This window comes from Antedon bifida, chromosome 10 (assembly GCF_963402885.1).
Source record: "Antedon bifida chromosome 10, ecAntBifi1.1, whole genome shotgun sequence".
Lineage (NCBI taxonomy): Eukaryota > Metazoa > Echinodermata > Crinoidea > Comatulida > Antedonidae > Antedon > Antedon bifida.
In genome coordinates, this window is record NC_136235.1 from 3694002 (window position 1) to 3710945 (window position 16944).

Consider the following 16944-nt stretch of genomic DNA (forward strand, 5'->3'; position numbering starts at 1 on the left):
GCCCATGTGTTTTTATTTAAATTTATTTATATAAAATTGTGATGTATATACGTTTTTGTATTTGCTGCGAGGTGTTGTGTGCGTGGTGCGACGATTATCGCACACGCGCAAGTTCGATCTCGTGAGCGCCTCCTCTTAAAAGAACGCCGGCTTATATTATTATTATGTTCTTAGGTCAGAATATGTTTCAATAAAAATTCAATAGTACAAAAATAATATCTTAAATTTCTTATACTTTTAATTCATGACTTGTTTTAGATTTGATGAGAAAATACAAGAAAAACATGACTTGACAGCATAAAAAAAGTTTTCTTTCTATAGAGGGGGCTATTGCAAATTAATGAACTATGACAAATATTCTGAATTTTATTTATCGCATTCACAACAGAAAAACGTTCTCTTTAAGTTTGTTACAGGAGAGTAGGCCTAGAAAGCTACAGCAAATGACAGATTATTTGATTCACATTACGGTGGTATTAAACACTAATTAAAAATGTAAACAAATATATAATTAACAAAATAACATGACAATTTATGCAATTAATATACATTTTCAAAAGGTTTTTCAACTGCTATATATGCCACAAATGAAAATCTTACAGCATTTTATGCTTTATATAATAGTTTACATGGTAATATTTCAGGAAATTTGAAAAATAAATAAATCACATATTTGCATTTGCAAATATGAATGACACAAAGACCTAGAAAAACATTCTCTAGAAATAGATATTTATGATTTTTAACCAGAAGAAAATTAACTACATGTACAATTTACAATAGAATCTCTGCTCAATTTCAGTTGTTTTAAACAGTCATTTTACATAATGTATAGCATATTTTTTTTAAACACACCTGCATATTAATAATAATATAATATTTACTGGAACATCACTCAAAGCAAACCATAGTATAGTGAGAGGTACTTGTTGTGATAGTGTAATTATTAGCTCAAGCACCTGAATAATAAAAATAATAACAATACCTTTTTTACAAGAAATTAATAAGATTTAGCTTTTATTTTATGCAATTCAATTTTTTAAAAAATCAGAAAAAAAATCTCTTTTTACAGAACATTCTGATTGGGTGGAAGCTCTACTGTACAAACAGCTTTGATGTCTGCCCTTCTATGTAGTAAAGACATTTAAAAAATATCAGAAATGATATCCCAAGTTTTTTGGCAGTATATTTTGCTAGCAAACCGGCCTAAGCACCATTTTATTTTATCTTTGCTGTTGATAACGTGATTTTTATAGCTTACTCTGATTTGGTGAAAACTCTATTGTAGGCCTAAAAACAGCTTTGATGTCTGCACTTTTCAATTCAGAATATGAGTTCCACAGTTTATTGGCAGTATGTTTAGCAACCAAGTTTAAGCACCATTTATATATTTTATCATGGCCACTGATGATTAATTTTATAAAATGTTTGTGATTTTGAAAATGTGTGAAAACAGTTTTACACTACCTTAGTATGTAGCACATATTTTTACAATTTCTGATTCTCACAAGGTAAAAAGAAATGACAATTAACCTTTTTTTTTAATTCTACTTAGCAGGGTATTATGCAAACAGACAGTTCACTATATTTTATACTATTTATAGAGATGTTGAAGGGAAGAGTTGAGAACACTTGAGCATTATAGTGTTACTGTTCACAACTATAGTTACTAACAAATACAGTGACATGTGTATATTAGTTTACTAGCATGGAGTGACCTTTTTAGCAATTTATTTTGAAAAAAATGTTTACAAATTAAAAAAAAAAATGGTAGTGTATTTTAGCATCATTTGCATAAATATTATAGTTATGTTAATTAGGTAAAATTGGAACAGTTAAGATAATAAGCAATATTTGTCAAGTTTCTATCGGTGATTTCATATGAAACAGCTTTTACACTGCTAAGCTGATGCTAGCCTGTGAGTTACCAACACTGTTACCTATTCGTAAGATACTTTTTGCAGTAATAGTTACACTCCTTTCATACAGTCTCTGTTATTATTTTCTTTAGCAATATAAATTCACCTAAATAATTCAAATGGATACGTTGGCTTGTTGAATATAAGCTTGAAGGTACTGTAAAGCAGCAGGGTCAAGGGTCGAAACCAGGGGTGATAACTGTAAAAAAAATAATGGTAGATTATTAGTATTGGTAGTAACAACTCCACTCCCAAAGACTTGTTTTAAGACTTTGTTTATGTAGAGCATCTTGTGCATGATTTGCCAACTTGACAGAGGACAGTGAATGAATTTCAGATATGTTGGTGTTGTCAATGGGTTTTAAATTTTGGGAGGGTTTATTGAGTGGGGAAACCCACTATAAAGTCTTCAACCCAGCATACAGCTTGTTTTACAGCATTCTACCGAGCAACACACAATGGCGAATGAGTGGTCGAGCGGTTAAGACAGTGGAACTGTAATACGCAGCCATACCATCGGCAAGGTTTCAAGGCTCACTCGCTCCATGGAGTCTTCTCGGATAAAGACTATAAACCGTAGGTCCAGTGTACACATCTGGTTCATGTGCACTTTTAAGAACCTAGTACATCTTTTGAAATGAGTAAGTTTCAAAAAGGTCACGGTCACAAACTCATCATAGTACCATACACTGGGCACTCTGGGAGAACAGTCTTTGCTACCCAGTATAAAGAATAAATAATAAGGCATAAAAATAAATCCAATAACATACATACCTTGCCAGGATGAGCAGACGACAACTTGCTGAGGCTTTGTGCGAGAAAAAGCTTTGGATTGTCAACAGTACCAGCAAATGGATCGTGTACTTTCTTACCAGCAAATGCTAGCTGTGAATAGGCTGCTTGGTAGCCTGGCGTTTCCTCAATCTCTATGAAGTGTTCATCATCCGGTATTGATTCGTCCTCTGGCAGTTCAAAAAGACCAACAAGTGCTTGCAAGAGGGGAGTCCTGAGAAAAAAAGTTAGATATTCATGTAGATATATAACAACTAACGTCTTAGATGAAACAATGTGCCCTTTTATCAACTTTGGTCAATACTACTAGGCCAATGCTTCTAAAGTTGCTAAATATGTCTGAAATTCTACAAAACAATTCAAATTTCCCATCCTAAGTGTTAAAAGACAGTGTCCTTGATTTAGACTGGGCCAATGAGAAGTGTGTATATTCTTTATAGTCTAACGAAATATGTTAAATTCTTCTAACTTTCTAGCTTTATTAGTAATTATTATTAACTACACCCAGTTAAGCTCTATCTGTATTAGTTTAACTAGACCTGGTCAAGTTCTAGCTGTATTAGTTTAACTAGACCTGGTCAAGTTCTAGCTGTATTAGTTTAACTAGACCTGGTCAAGTTCTAGCTGTATTAGTTTAACTACACCCAGTCAAGCTCTAGCTGTATTAGTTTAACTAGACCTGGTCAAGTTCTAGCTGTATTAGTTTAACTAGACCTGGTCAAGTTCTAGCTGTATTAGTTTAACTAGACCTGGTCAAGTTCCAGCTGTATTAGTTTAACTAGACCTGGTCAAGTTCTAGCTGTATTAGTTTAACTACACCTAGTCAAGTTCTAGCTGTATTAGTTTAACTAGACCTGGTCAAGTTCCAGCTGTATTAGTTTAACTAGACCTGGTCAAGTTCTAGCTGTATTAGTTTAACTACACCCAGTCAAGCTCTAGCTGTATTAGTTTAACTACACCCAGTCAAGCTCTAGCTGTATTAGTTTAACTAGACCTGGTCAAGTTCTAGCTGTATTAGTTTAACTAGACCTGGTCAAGTTCTAGCTGTATTAGTTTAACTACACCCAGTCAAGCTCTAGTTGTATTAGTTTAACTAGACCTGGTCAAGTTCCAGCTGTATTAGTTTAACTAGACCTGGTCAAGTTCTAGCTGTATTAGTTTAACTAGACCTGGTCAAGTTCTAGCTGTATTAGTTTAACTACACCCAGTCAAGCTCTAGCTGTATTAGTTTAACTAGACCTGGTCAAGTTCTAGCTGTATTAGTTTAACTAGACCTGGTCAAGTTCTAGCTGTATTAGTTTAACTAGACCTGGTCAAGTTCTAGCTGTATTAGTTTAACTAGACCTGGTCAAGTTCCAGCTGTATTAGTTTAACTAGACCTGGTCAAGTTCTAGCTGTATTAGTTTAACTACACCCAGTCAAGCTCTAGCTGTATTAGTTTAACTAGACCTGGTCAAGTTCTAGCTGTATTAGTTTAACTAGACCTGGTCAAGTTCTAGCTGTATTAGTTTAACTAGACCTGGTCAAGTTCTAGCTGTATTAGTTTAACTAGACCTGGTCAAGTTCCAGCTGTATTCGTTTAACTAGACCTGGTCAAGTTCTAGCTGTATTAGTTTAACTAGACCTAGTCAAGTTCCAGCTGTATTAGTTTCACTAGACCTGGTCAAGTTCCAGCTGTATTAGTTTAACTAGACCTGGTCAAGCTCTAGCTGTATTAGTTTAACTAGACCTGATCAAGTTCTAGCTGTATAAATTTAACTAGACCTGGTCAAGTTCTAGTTGTATTACACTAGACCTTGTTAAGTTATAGCTGTATTAGTTTAACTAGACTAGGTTAAGTTAAGGGCTATATTTATTAAACTAGATAGGTCAAGTTATAGCTATATGGGTTTTTCTAAACACACCATTGTTTTAAATAGTCTCCCTCCAGCATAGCAGGAGCCTCTGTCAAGATCTTTGATACGCCCACTGCACATATTTTCTTCTCCATGTGACCAGATATCTTTTGCATATCAAGTAAAAACAGTTTCTCGATTACCATTCCAAACATCCTGTTTTGTTTTTAAAAAAAGCAATGCAAGATGTCAATGTCATCTCCATTATTCTAAACCAATTCTCTGTTCTTTGAAAATTATTCTAAATGCTAGTCTTCACTGAAAATCAAAAATTCTTTGTGATATCATGGTGTTCTTTTGTTTTTAAGCAGTTTGGCTATTCAATATCTCTTACTTTGGTTGGATACCATCAACAATGGTAATTAGGCTTGAGCTACCATACTTGACAGCATAGAGTGAGAAAAAGACCAGTAAATCTAGAATTAAAACAAAAGAATTTTATAATGACATAATGTCAAATAGGTCAATTATGATTATAATTAAAATAATTATGTTGTGATTTTAAAAGGATAGAGTAAATCAATATAATAAATATAAATAAAATATATAAATAAAATTGTTTTATTTATCAACTTACTTTTTACATATTTTGTGGTCTTTGAACTGGTAAGTCTTTGGAATAATAGCATAAATATGTCTCCTACAAAGTCTTGAAGAGCAGTTCTAATCAGAGATGGGAAAAAACCAGTGAACTCCTATAGACTATTACTTGTTATTATACTTGTCTACACTATCAAATTTTATGTGACAAAAAATGTGATATGCCCATATATGGACATGATGATGTCATATCACTACCATGTTTGGGTATATCACTACCATATTTGGGTATATCACTACCATATTTGGGCACATCACATTTTTTTTTGTTAAACTTGATTAATAGTGTAGACAGAGTTTTAAAACTTTATGCAAATTACTATTATCATCCAATTACACTTACGGATTTATATGTTCAATCATTGACTGTAAAATATAGAAGCCTTCATGATCGTGGTTCTTGGAAGCAATCAACTTCTGGAAAACTCCCAGTAAGGCTCCCTAGGACAAAAAACAAAATAGATATTGGGGGGAGTTTCTGTGATAATGAAAAAAAGTCGCCCCAAACGAGATTTGAACCCGAAATATATACTTATACTTAGTATAATTAGTTTGATAATAACTATATATTTACCAGTTTTTGAGATGCAACAACTTGTTGAGGACCTTTCTGAATCAATGCCATGAGAAGTCTGACAAGTGGTGGGATATTTCCAGTTCTCTCCCATAGCACCGGAAGCAGAAGATGTGGGAATAACTCCATGTATGCCTGCGGACAAGTGTCATGCTTCTCCAATAGTATAGACATAATTTGGAAAACATATGGAACAAACTCTGAAAAAGTAAGAGTTTAAGTCTGTACAATAAATCTATAAGTTCAAAGGTCAATTAAAACAGAAAGGTTAGGAGTGGGTGCCAATATAATGTATTATATTTGACAGTAGTAGGTTTGTATTGAATAAAATTATTTGAATGTTATAAATAAGCTACTGTATGGATTAATTAAACAGGATGGAAGGATTTAAAATAGAATAAAGCCTTGTCTACACTATCAAACTTTATGTCACAAAACAATCTGATGTGTCCATATATGGACATCATGATGTCATATCACTACCATATTTGGGCACATCACACTTTTTTGTCAAACTTGTTATAGTAGATAGTGTAGACAGAGCTTTACATGGTAGAAAACTACTTACCCTGAACGTCTGCTAGAAGAATCTCTTGAAATGGTGGGAATAGCTCTTGTTCAAATAGATTAACATGAGCTGAGTTTGTCTTACAACATATCCGAATAGAAAGGCACAGTGATTCAAACAGGTAGTGGTTGAAATGAGGCTTGCTTGGATTCTAAAAAAAAGTATACAAAATACAGTCAAAACTATCTCAGTTTGGTTTTCCAGAATTTATCTAGGAGCAGATTTAGCCAACATTGTTAGGAAAAAAACTTTGTTTTTATTTCATGCACATTCAACAGAGAGCACAGACTCGCCAATTACAGGATGGATAAACTATTTTATAATTTATCGTGCTTATAAACTAAGTCTCATTTGAGGCTTAGGGAGTGGAGTTGAAAGAGTTGTAAGTTACAACCCTGGCACTAGGTCAGGATTGAATCCTGGACCCTGGAATTGGAAATCAAGCACGTTAACCACAAAGCTAAAGCTCCACTACAAACTATGATTTTCAAAAATAATTTCATAACCTAAGTAAATATTTGTTGTCATTTATTTCTTGTCCCCTGAATATGGGTGTCTCAAAGGGGGTGTATATTTGCAAAATAGTTACAGTGTGAACAGGGTATTCTTACCTTGCTTACAGCCTTCAGCTTGAGAGTCAAATTCTTTAAAATGAAATTTTGGTATGGAATAATGTTCTCTTGTAGTAAAGAAAAGCTTCGCATCAAAGCTAGAAGAAAAAAAAAAGTATGTTTTACATTTCATCTTGCCAAGTAATAGGCATGAGCCCAAACAGAAAACTGCTCTTACACCATCATGGAAAATCATATACAGGATTGAACAGCACCATCTTCCATTCAGTGAAACGTAACAAGGGCGAATGTAGCTTAACTTGGTTGTTAAATTGGCTGTAAATCATTGGGGGAGGGACGTCTTCCGATCCCAAAGTTTAAGTTTCAATCCTGGTTGTAACTGTTATTCCACTCTCTAGATCAATGATTCTTAGTTTCTAAACATGTTTATTTATTATGTAATTGGCATGCTACTTGCTGTTGGATGTCTATGAATAAAATAACAATTGAAAGATGTCCTCACCTTTCATGGCATATTCATTTTCTTCTGACCCTGCTTTGTTCATAGCCAGAAATAGATTATCCATAAGCTGCTGACAGTGGGGCTTTATGTCATCTGCATGTAATCTGAATTTGAAATGCAACAGTTAGAGCTTTAAATATAAATATGTTGAAATACATGCATCTATTTTGAACTATTGTGTGTACAGTTTTACTGATTTTATTCAAAATGTTCTTGTGAAGTTAATACTGAAAATTAGGAATATGCCAATAATTACAGTGGTGTAACGCAGAAGCATGAGGCCCCTTGTTTATAGACCTGAAGTGGCGTGGCCCTCCCTCTGGCGTTTTTAGCCCTTTTCGACATATTTTAGTGCCTGTTTTTTTCATCTGGGCTTTGTTTAGGGGCCCCGTAAGCTCCGTGGCCCCTGGGTTTAACCAGTGAGCGCTCATAGCCACTGAATACTTATCTAACGCTCGATTCCTGAAAAAAATATTCTTCTTTTGTTATTTATAAGCAAATACTTACACTGGTTTTCCCTCTGGTGTTTTGACAGTGAATGCTCTTTCTAATGCATGTGCAGCATACGTATGAACTACCGGGCTCTGAGCTGTCAGGAAAGTTATAAGACGTGGTACGTAAGTCTTCATGATTTCTGGGGGTAACACACTCCTGAACGTCATTAGGTACTTTATAGCATCAGCCTTAAGAACAGGAACATCATCAACTAAAAATTTAAATATTAATAAACCATGGATTATGTACAAACAACATAAATATTAATAGAGAATAAGAAAGTTACTCAAAGTTAAGGCTTGATACGTTGCATCATTCTTCCGCCAAGCAACACTTATTAGCGATCTTTCGTTTCTACGGCAGTAGACTACGCAGCTGTGAAAGTGTCATTATGCGCATGGTAAATACATACAAAGAGTGTACATGGTTCAAAGTTCATCGTTTAAATAGTAAATACCAGCTGATGTGAAAAACAATAGTAAAAGTAATAACATACTACTGGGAGAGACAAGGTCTGGAGCAATATTAACATTGAAGAAGTCTGCTATATTGACCAGCTGTCTGGTCTCTGTTGTGCCATGTTTGGCAGTCTTTGACTTTGAAGCCAGTGATGTTACAAGGTAGATTGCCATGTCCTTGTTCTTCCAGTTGGCAGCTGGGTTCTTAGCATACTCCTTTAAGTAAAAAAGAGACAAATTATTGTAGTGTGGTGGCACTGGTGTGGTGGTATTGTTTTATTAGCAATGTTGTGGTGGCATTGTTGTATTGACACTGGTGTGGTGGCACTGGTGTGGTGATATTGTTTTATTAGCAATGTTGTGGTGGCATTGTTGTGTTGACACTGTTGTGGTGGTACTGGTGTGGTGGCATTGTTTTATTAGCAATGTTGTGGTGGCAATGTTGTATTGACACTGGTGTGGTGGCACTGGTGTGGTGGTATTGTTTTATGGACACTGTTGTGGTGGCATTGTTGTATTGAAACTGGTGTGGTGGCACTGGTGTGGTGGTGTTGTTTTATGGACACTGTTGTGGTGGCATTGTTGTATTGACACTGGTGTGGTGGCACTTGTGTGGTGGTATTGTTTTATTAGCAATGATGTGGTGGCATTGTTGTATTGACATTGTTGTGGTGGCACTGGTGTGGTGTTGTGGTGGCATTGTTGTATTGACACTGGTGTGGTGGCACTTGTGTGGTGGTATTGTTTTATTAGCAATGATGTGGTGGCATTGTTGTATTGACATTGTTGTGGCACTGGTGTGGTGATATTGTTTTATTAGCAATGTTGTGGTGGCATTGTTGTATTAACACTGGTGTGGTGGCACTTGTGTGGTGGTATTGTTTTATTAGCAATGTTGTGGTGGCATTGTTGTATTAACACTGGTGTGGTGGCACTTGTGTGGTGGTATTGTTTTATTAGCAATGATGTGGTGGCATTGTTGTATTGGCATTGTTGTGGTGGCACTGGTGTGGTGGTATTGTTTTATTAGCAATGTTGTGGTGGCATTGTTGTATTAACACTGGTGTGGTGGCACTGGTGTGGTGGTATTGTTTTATTAGCAATGTTGTGGTGGCATTGTTGTATTGGCACTGTTGTGGTGGCACTGCTCTGATGGGAACTCAAGGCTCTCATCTAGTTGCTCAAATGTTTTATTCTTACTGACTGAAAGCCTGAGTTCAATTAATTAGTGAGTTAACCATTGCATCCATGATTGCATGTTCATATTGTTCATATTTTTTTCAGTTTCAGATGCACATTGCTATACACATTACACATATTCCACCAAAAACAAATTTTGCCAGTTAACCACATCAGTGATTGCCCAACTATTTAGTTTTTCTGTTTTATTCAGCGAAAGTCTGCAACATCTTATGAAAACTGTAATGCCCACTAACCTGCAACATAAGTTGAACATATCCAGAAAAGATTGTAATGACAGCTTCCTCAAAGAATTTACATAAAGAACCAACGAGATCACACGCTGAACGCCTACGAGTGTCAATATCTGAAGTAAAAATAATTATCAAATATAAAAGGTTAAAAATATAAATATATTTATTTCTTTTTTTAATTTAATGTCTATTAATAGGAAGCTTTCGATTTGCGACAACACCTTGACCTAGAAACCGTCAAATTGTGTCGAGGTTGGGAGTGAAAAAATAATACCAATATCCTCTCATGTGCATAGTGAATAAACATGACATACTTTGGTTGAAAGCTCCCTTAAGCTCTGTCTACACTATCAAACTAGTTTGACAAAAAAAAAGTGTGATGTGCCCAAATATGGTAGTGATATGCCCAAATATGGTAGTGATATGACATCATCATGTCCATATATGGCCACAAACAAATCTCACCTGAACCTTCTATGTCTCTTCTAATATATTCATCAGGGTTGTCTTCAAACAGTTCTTCATCAGCAGCTAAAAAATAATAATATTTAAGAAATTTAGGCATGTGTCTAGTCAAAAACAAACAAAAAATTATTGAATATTGAACATACACAAAAATATCGACATTGTTAGGCAGTGGTTTCAGGAGTGGGGAAGATGGATGAAGCTACAAAAGGTATACAACTTGGGTGAGCAGTGGCATACATGGGTATAGTGTGCTAGGTACATTGGATGGAAGAATTATCCCACCAACCTCCCTAAAGCTTTGTCTACACTATCAAACTTTATGTGACAACAAATGTGATGTGCCCATATATGGCCATAATGATGCCATATCATTACCATATTTGGGCATATCACTACCGTATTTCGGCATTTTTTGTCAAACTAGATTGATAGTGTAGACAGAGCTTAAGCACTCGTTTTAAATATAAACCTAAATAGCTCACGTCTAAAATTCATGTTAGAGATGATGACTTTTTCACAAATTCCTGTTAATACATCTTGGGATTCAAACAAGTTCTTGTAATGTGGCCGCTCTGCTACTGACGCCAAGAATTGAATCGCTTTACTAACCAACTATTAAAAAAAACAAATACTGATCTGTAAATGCATGAATTATTACAATTGTATGAATGTAAAATATAATTGTGTAGATGAAGACAAGCTCTGTCTACACTATCAAACTTTATGTGACAAAAAATGTGATGTGCCCATATATGGACATGATTACCATATTTGTGCATATCAGTACCATATTTGGGCACATCACATTTTTTTGTCACATAAAATTTGATAGTGTAGACATCTCACCAAATCATATTTAACTTGTTCATTGGTGGTGACCAATAGATTCCAAATGGCTGTTACAAAGTCGGGAAGAAATGGTTGAAATTCTTCATCATACTTCTGAGCATAGAGGGCAACATTGTCGCAGATCTGTGAGCGTAACAATTCCAATGGACCAACCTCGTCTTCATCCTGCAAGCAGTCGTAATTGGATAATAATAATAATAAGAAAATGATAGGCAATAGTATAATGCAATAAAACAATTTCCCAAATGTTAAAGATGTATTGTCCTCCAAAAACATGAAAAATAAAGATTAATAAAATCAGACTTTGAATAGATTATTTTGTCATTTTAATAAAGTTAATCATTTCCGTAGAAAAAAAACTAAAAAAAAACAATGTTTTCACTTATAAAATGACAAAATAACCAAAAATCTATTGGCTAGCAGCCAATTTGACTATTTTTTGCTTTAAATTACAGTTTTTTAAGGTAAATACATTTTTTTTCCGATCCAATTTTTGGTGAAAGTGAATAACTATTATGTTGCACTAAAATGGCATATTCAACCAAAAGTTTGTTAAGAATTATTTTTTCAGGGAAACAATACATCTTTAAATGAAATTAGTTGACAGGACATGGTAGGTAGAATTGGGTGTTTCATGCATACTAATTTATTTTTTTAAAATTTTATTTTATTTCATTTCAGTTTAAAAACAAGTTTCAATCAGCCTCCCCATTAAATAATCTTAAACTATGAGATAGCATTGGGTGTTTTATGCATGTCAATTAATTATTTTTTTTCTGTTTTCCATCAAAAACAATGTAAAACAAACACATACTGTTGTGTGTAGAAGTGGAATATCCTTTGTAAGGAGCTTGTGAAAATGATCCATCCATTGCTTGATGTGGTCTTCAAAATATTCTGGTAAATCCTATTTAAACAACAAGCAAGAACTATTATAAAACTGCAATAACTTAATTGTTAAAAAAAGTGGCCGCTGCCGCTTACGGTAGGTACCAAATGCACTAATTAGATAACAAACTGGCTTTTGAAAGTGTGGCAACATAATCAAACATTGTATACTCTATCTCTAACAAATATTTCAATCTTCTATCAACTAAACTATTGTCGTTATCTCAGGACTATTCTATAGTCACCACCAGGTAGGCTTGCTTCATCAACGCTTCTATGAATGGATGACTAGTTGGGAGCAGGAACGCTAGTAGACCAAACCCAGTACCTTTTTGTTGATCAATCGGAAAAATCACCTTACGACCTATATAACACAATTGCTTTAACTTACCTGGAAATTAAGACTGTAGAACAACTTGGCAATGAGTGTTATAGAGCTATAGATCACTTTAATTCCATCTGCATTGTTTTCATGCTGCTGTGCAAAATCAGTCATTGCCTGTTGAAAAACAGAGGTTGTCATTTTATTTTTAACTACCAACCTAAAGCTCTGTCTACACTATAAAACTAGTTTGACAAAAAAAGTGTGATGTGTCCAAATATGGGATTGATATGACATCATTGTACCCATATATGGGCACATCACATTTTTTTGTCACATAAAGTTTGATAGTGTAGACAAGGCTCAAGTCAGGTCAATTGATGAGTCATTCTTCGTCATCTGGACCTAGAAACCATCAAACCTGTGTGAGTGATGGTTATAGTACATGGTTTGAAATTAAAAGTTAAAAAGTTAAAAATTCACATAAAAATACACTAATGAACTAACATTTACGGTTGTTAGGACTTAAGCTTGGTTCCCACTAGGATGCATAAAATAAGCGTGTTGACCAATGACAAGCGACAGTTTGAATAATCCATCACGTGTGATTGGTCAACTCACTTACGTTGCATTATGTCCTTGTGTTGCGTCTCTAGTAGGAACCAAGCATTATAAATCACTGATACATTCACAAATCCAAAGTTACTCAATTACATAGCATGAAAAAAGTTAATCCCTTTCTAAATAGTATTCAATTGAAATACAGTAAAAACTGTCACTTTCTTTTGATTCATGAATAATTCATGAGGCAAATATAATGATGGAGTAAACAAGCAAATTACCTTCATCAGTTCTGTAATTGGTGCTGCAAAATTGTCCAACACTAACTTGATTTCTGTCCACAATGTTTGTGATTTGAATTCATGCCTGTACCTACAATCAATAGAAAAAATTACATAGCATGAGAATTTGATTTGATTTTGATTCAAGGTTTGTTTTAATGTTATTACAAGGGGGTTTGATTCACACAAATTGGCAAAAGTTATGGGTAGGATTATACTTGAATTGCATTGATGGATTGACTAAGTCTAATGTCTAAATGTAGCCTAAAATAGTTGGTAGGACTATTACTCAAGCATGGGATTTGACATGTAAAGAAAAGGTACTTTTAGAAGTTACAGAGGGATCATGTTAAACATGCCACTAATGTAAATAAGGTTTATCGCAACTTTCATGAGGAACGTCATTGCACAAGGCACGATGGGAAGGGTTTGGGAGCAAACGCCATGATGTGCAACCTACAAACAAGACATCATGTGTGTACGCATCGTGACGTTTGCTCCTAAATCCTTCCCACCATACGTTGCGCACGCTTTTTGGGATAACCGTATGGTGTACATTATTCATAATATTTGTGTGTTTTGCAGCCTTTACCTTTTAAATAGAGAATGAGCTGTTCTTAGGACACCATTAATAACATGAAAATCCCCACTGCTGAACTTTGACACCATCTGCGGGAGTAGATCATGCCATTTGTCTGGAAAATCTTCTCTTCCTATTATGCTGATAGCATCACTAAGCTGATAGAAAAAGAAATATATTTGCAAAACTACAGTTTTTGATCATTTTCCTAGTAATTTACCTTTGGATTTATTTATAGTATATCTGGATATCTAAAATATACAGTACTTTGCTGTTTTTGTTCAAAGACATAAGATAGAATACTGATGTGTAATAAATACAACTTTTATCACATTATGTATGCTTTTATTTTATAATTACCTTAAGCTATGTCTACACTATCAAACTAGTTTGTCAAAAAAAGTGTGATGTGCCCAAACATGGTAGTGATATGCCTAAATATGTCCACATATGGGCACACAAGAATTTATTTCAGTGTCTGTATCAATTATAAATGTAGTCTATGTCTGATATAGTAACTATTTATAGCCTGGAAACAGGGGAAGCTGTACAGTTTCCTTGTAAACACAGCCAAGATTCTTTTTCAAATTTGCATGTACCAACAACATCAATACTAACTTACAGTATAATTCAGGCACATGGGACCTTAAGCTAGATGTCTACACTATCAAACTAGTTTGACCAAAAAAAATATTATGTGCCCAAATATGGTAGTGATATGCCCAAATATGGTAGTGATATGACATCATCATGTTGGTTAATCTTACCTGTCTCTGAATTTGTTCTGGCATCTTTAACATAAGATCAACAATCTTGGATTTGACTGTGCTGCGATCACTGTCACTTATTCTATTTGGTTCATCATCTATCTGAATATAACAATTAATTGTATTGCAGATGATTTTTTAATAGAGATTGTGTCCTTTATAACATTCAAAATGCGAATACTATATAGCAAAATAACCTCCTGAATTCTGCACAGTGTGGACACAGATTACCTTTCCTCTCACCTAAGTAGGTCCCTTTGTGCATTTAAGCTGCCACCAAAATGGCACTGACTAGTCTTTCCACCCACAACAGAGGATCCGATATACCAGAACATAACACCCTTACTCAGACACCTACTCCGAAAATATGCACTGGGTTTTTTAAACTGAACACAATTTTTGTCCTAGAAGACTTGCAGCAGTTGTATCCGCACACACATGCAGGGAAATTTCCAAACTCATTTGCATAAAGTCACAGACTGTCAAACTCATTTGCATAAAGTCACAGACTGTAATTTGACCTCATGTTTCTCTCATGAGATTCCACACATAAACCATGGAGGAAAAAATTGCATAAACTAAGACTTAACCAGGTTTTTTTTTGTCTTGATGTTTTATTTATTTTATGTGGAACAATAAAAAATGAAACGAATGAAAATGAAAAAGTGTCAATTGTCACTACCTGTGTGTACTACGACCAGAACAATAAAGCTAGCTCAGAGCAAGTGAGCCTCGAACCCTTGCCGATGATATGGCTACGTAATTACGGTTCCACTCACTTAATTACCACTAATGACCCAAGAATGAAAAGGAAATATCAATTTAAACAAACTATTATGATCTATAGACTTACAATTCTCCAGTTTCTTTTGATAAAGTTCTTAAATGTTATTGAGGCAGATACCCTAATAATCATATCAAGACTGTCCATGTCAACCAGTGTCAGCAGAACCACTGCATAATTCTGGTTTCTTTCAACTGACTCTAGACTTTTTTCAGCTGGAAAAAAAATAAATTTATTTCTTACGTCTGTAAATATATGCTCTTAAGTTCTGTCTACACTATCAAACTTTATTTGACAAAACAATGTGATATGCCCATACATAGACATGATGATATATCACTACCACATATTTTTGTCACATAAAGTTTGATAGTGTGGATAGAGCTTCTAAAGAGAGACTCTAAATAAAATGCATAGATGGAGAAGTCTTTCGTATGTGTAATGCACTTGTCAATTGTATGACCCACTATACGACCCCCGGGAGAGGTGCGTCATTTGTCCGATGTGCGTCATACCATTGAATACCATGACGCACCCGTGCGTCAAAAATGTGACTTACCTTTAGGTGACCATGACGCACTGTGACCATGTTGTTTATGATATGGTGGGTGGTAAAATGACGGACATTGACACACCTTGTTCATTGATGTGACGTACCATCTAGGTTTTTTGACGCACCCCTGCGTCAGTAATTATTTGTAAATGACGCACCTCTCCCGGGAGTCGTATAGTGGGTCATACAATTGACAAGTGCATAATATCTATTGAGAATTTAAATTGTGTCACTGTCCACATCCTAGGCCTACACCAACAACAGACCTGAAAGCAAGAATGGTTATCATCACTATTTTAAATTTTGTTTTGTACCTGTTTTGCGTTCCTGCAAATCATCACAGAGTGTCTTGTGTAAGACACCAGCTATGGCAGCCAGAGTCTCTTCATTTACTTCCATTGTAAGCTGAAATGAGAATATGTAAGTAACTGAAACGTTACAGAATGTTCATTTGACGGGGTACCAACAACCAAAGAAAAGTTTATAGGCCTAAGGCATAGCCTAGGCCCTAGTTAGTAGCCCTAATTAGGCCCAGAGGCTAGGTAGGGCCTGGCCTATAAAATAATACAAATAATATATATATATATATCCTAGGCCAAATGTAAGTAGGGCCTAGCCTAGGGCCTATCTATAATTTATAATCAATGTCATTTATAAATCATAACGTATAATTTTAATTTCTTTTATTTAATTTAAGTTTTGAATATTAAATATTTTTTATATTTTATTATTATAAAATATTATAACTATGTATTTTCTTTATGATTTATACAGTATACTCACAACCTGATTATTCACTGATCTGATTGTATATGCTAATGTTTTTTTCTAGGCCTAGGATGCTAGAGAAGGCTAGCAGAAACTCAGGAAATGTGTAATAAACCACCCCGTGTGCGTGGAACTTGATTCATTATTTTCGAAATGGCGCCGTACAATTTTTCACGAACTAGATTACAGCTTGACCTTTAATTTATTTGTATTTTCTAAAATAAATGTAGAACATTTTAAAAAATTTAATGTTAATGTTTAATTTATGTTATATTTAAAATAATAAAATTTAATGATTTTAAAATATTTGTTTTA

General features: G+C 34.6%; 1 protein-coding gene across 2 annotated transcripts; it reads right to left on the minus strand.

Moving 5' to 3' along the window:
• Nucleotides 1–215: 215 nt before the first annotated feature.
• On the minus strand, nucleotides 216–16807 carry LOC144854431 (exportin-2-like). 2 transcript variants are annotated; one of them, XM_078712386.1, is made up of 24 exons: nucleotides 16645–16807; nucleotides 16176–16266; nucleotides 15378–15523; nucleotides 14525–14626; nucleotides 13770–13915; nucleotides 13178–13268; nucleotides 12405–12512; nucleotides 11940–12032; nucleotides 11123–11290; nucleotides 10759–10888; nucleotides 10274–10339; nucleotides 9812–9921; nucleotides 8414–8591; nucleotides 7930–8128; nucleotides 7423–7526; nucleotides 6960–7057; nucleotides 6349–6499; nucleotides 5781–5980; nucleotides 5550–5647; nucleotides 5184–5269; nucleotides 4941–5022; nucleotides 4616–4762; nucleotides 2694–2925; nucleotides 216–2118 (listed from the first exon to the last, which is right to left on the minus strand). In XM_078712386.1, exons 2-24 carry the CDS (start codon nucleotides 16258–16260, stop codon nucleotides 2035–2037), a joined length of 2904 nt encoding a protein of 967 aa, XP_078568512.1. In that variant the 5' UTR covers nucleotides 16261–16266; nucleotides 16645–16807; the 3' UTR covers nucleotides 216–2034. The 2 variants fall into 2 exon arrangements, with proteins under 2 accessions (XP_078568512.1, XP_078568513.1); XM_078712387.1 differs by having other exon boundaries at nucleotides 16648–16660.
• Nucleotides 16808–16944: the final 137 nt, after the last annotated feature.

What these genes read in the sequence shown, in the direction of transcription:
- LOC144854431 (XM_078712386.1), bottom strand. Translation starts at nt 16,260, where the DNA reads ATGGAAGTAAATGAAGAGACTCTGGCTGCCATAGCTGGTGTCTTACAC. An exon ending in TCTACAGTCTTAATTTCCAG is followed by an intron (nt 12,033 to 12,404) that starts GTAAGTTAAAGC and finishes TTGTTTAAATAG; the next exon opens with GATTTACCAGAATATTTTGA. An exon ending in GTTGATGGTATCCAACCAAA is followed by an intron (nt 4,763 to 4,940) that starts GTAAGAGATATT and finishes AAAACAAAACAG; the next exon opens with GATGTTTGGAATGGTAATCG.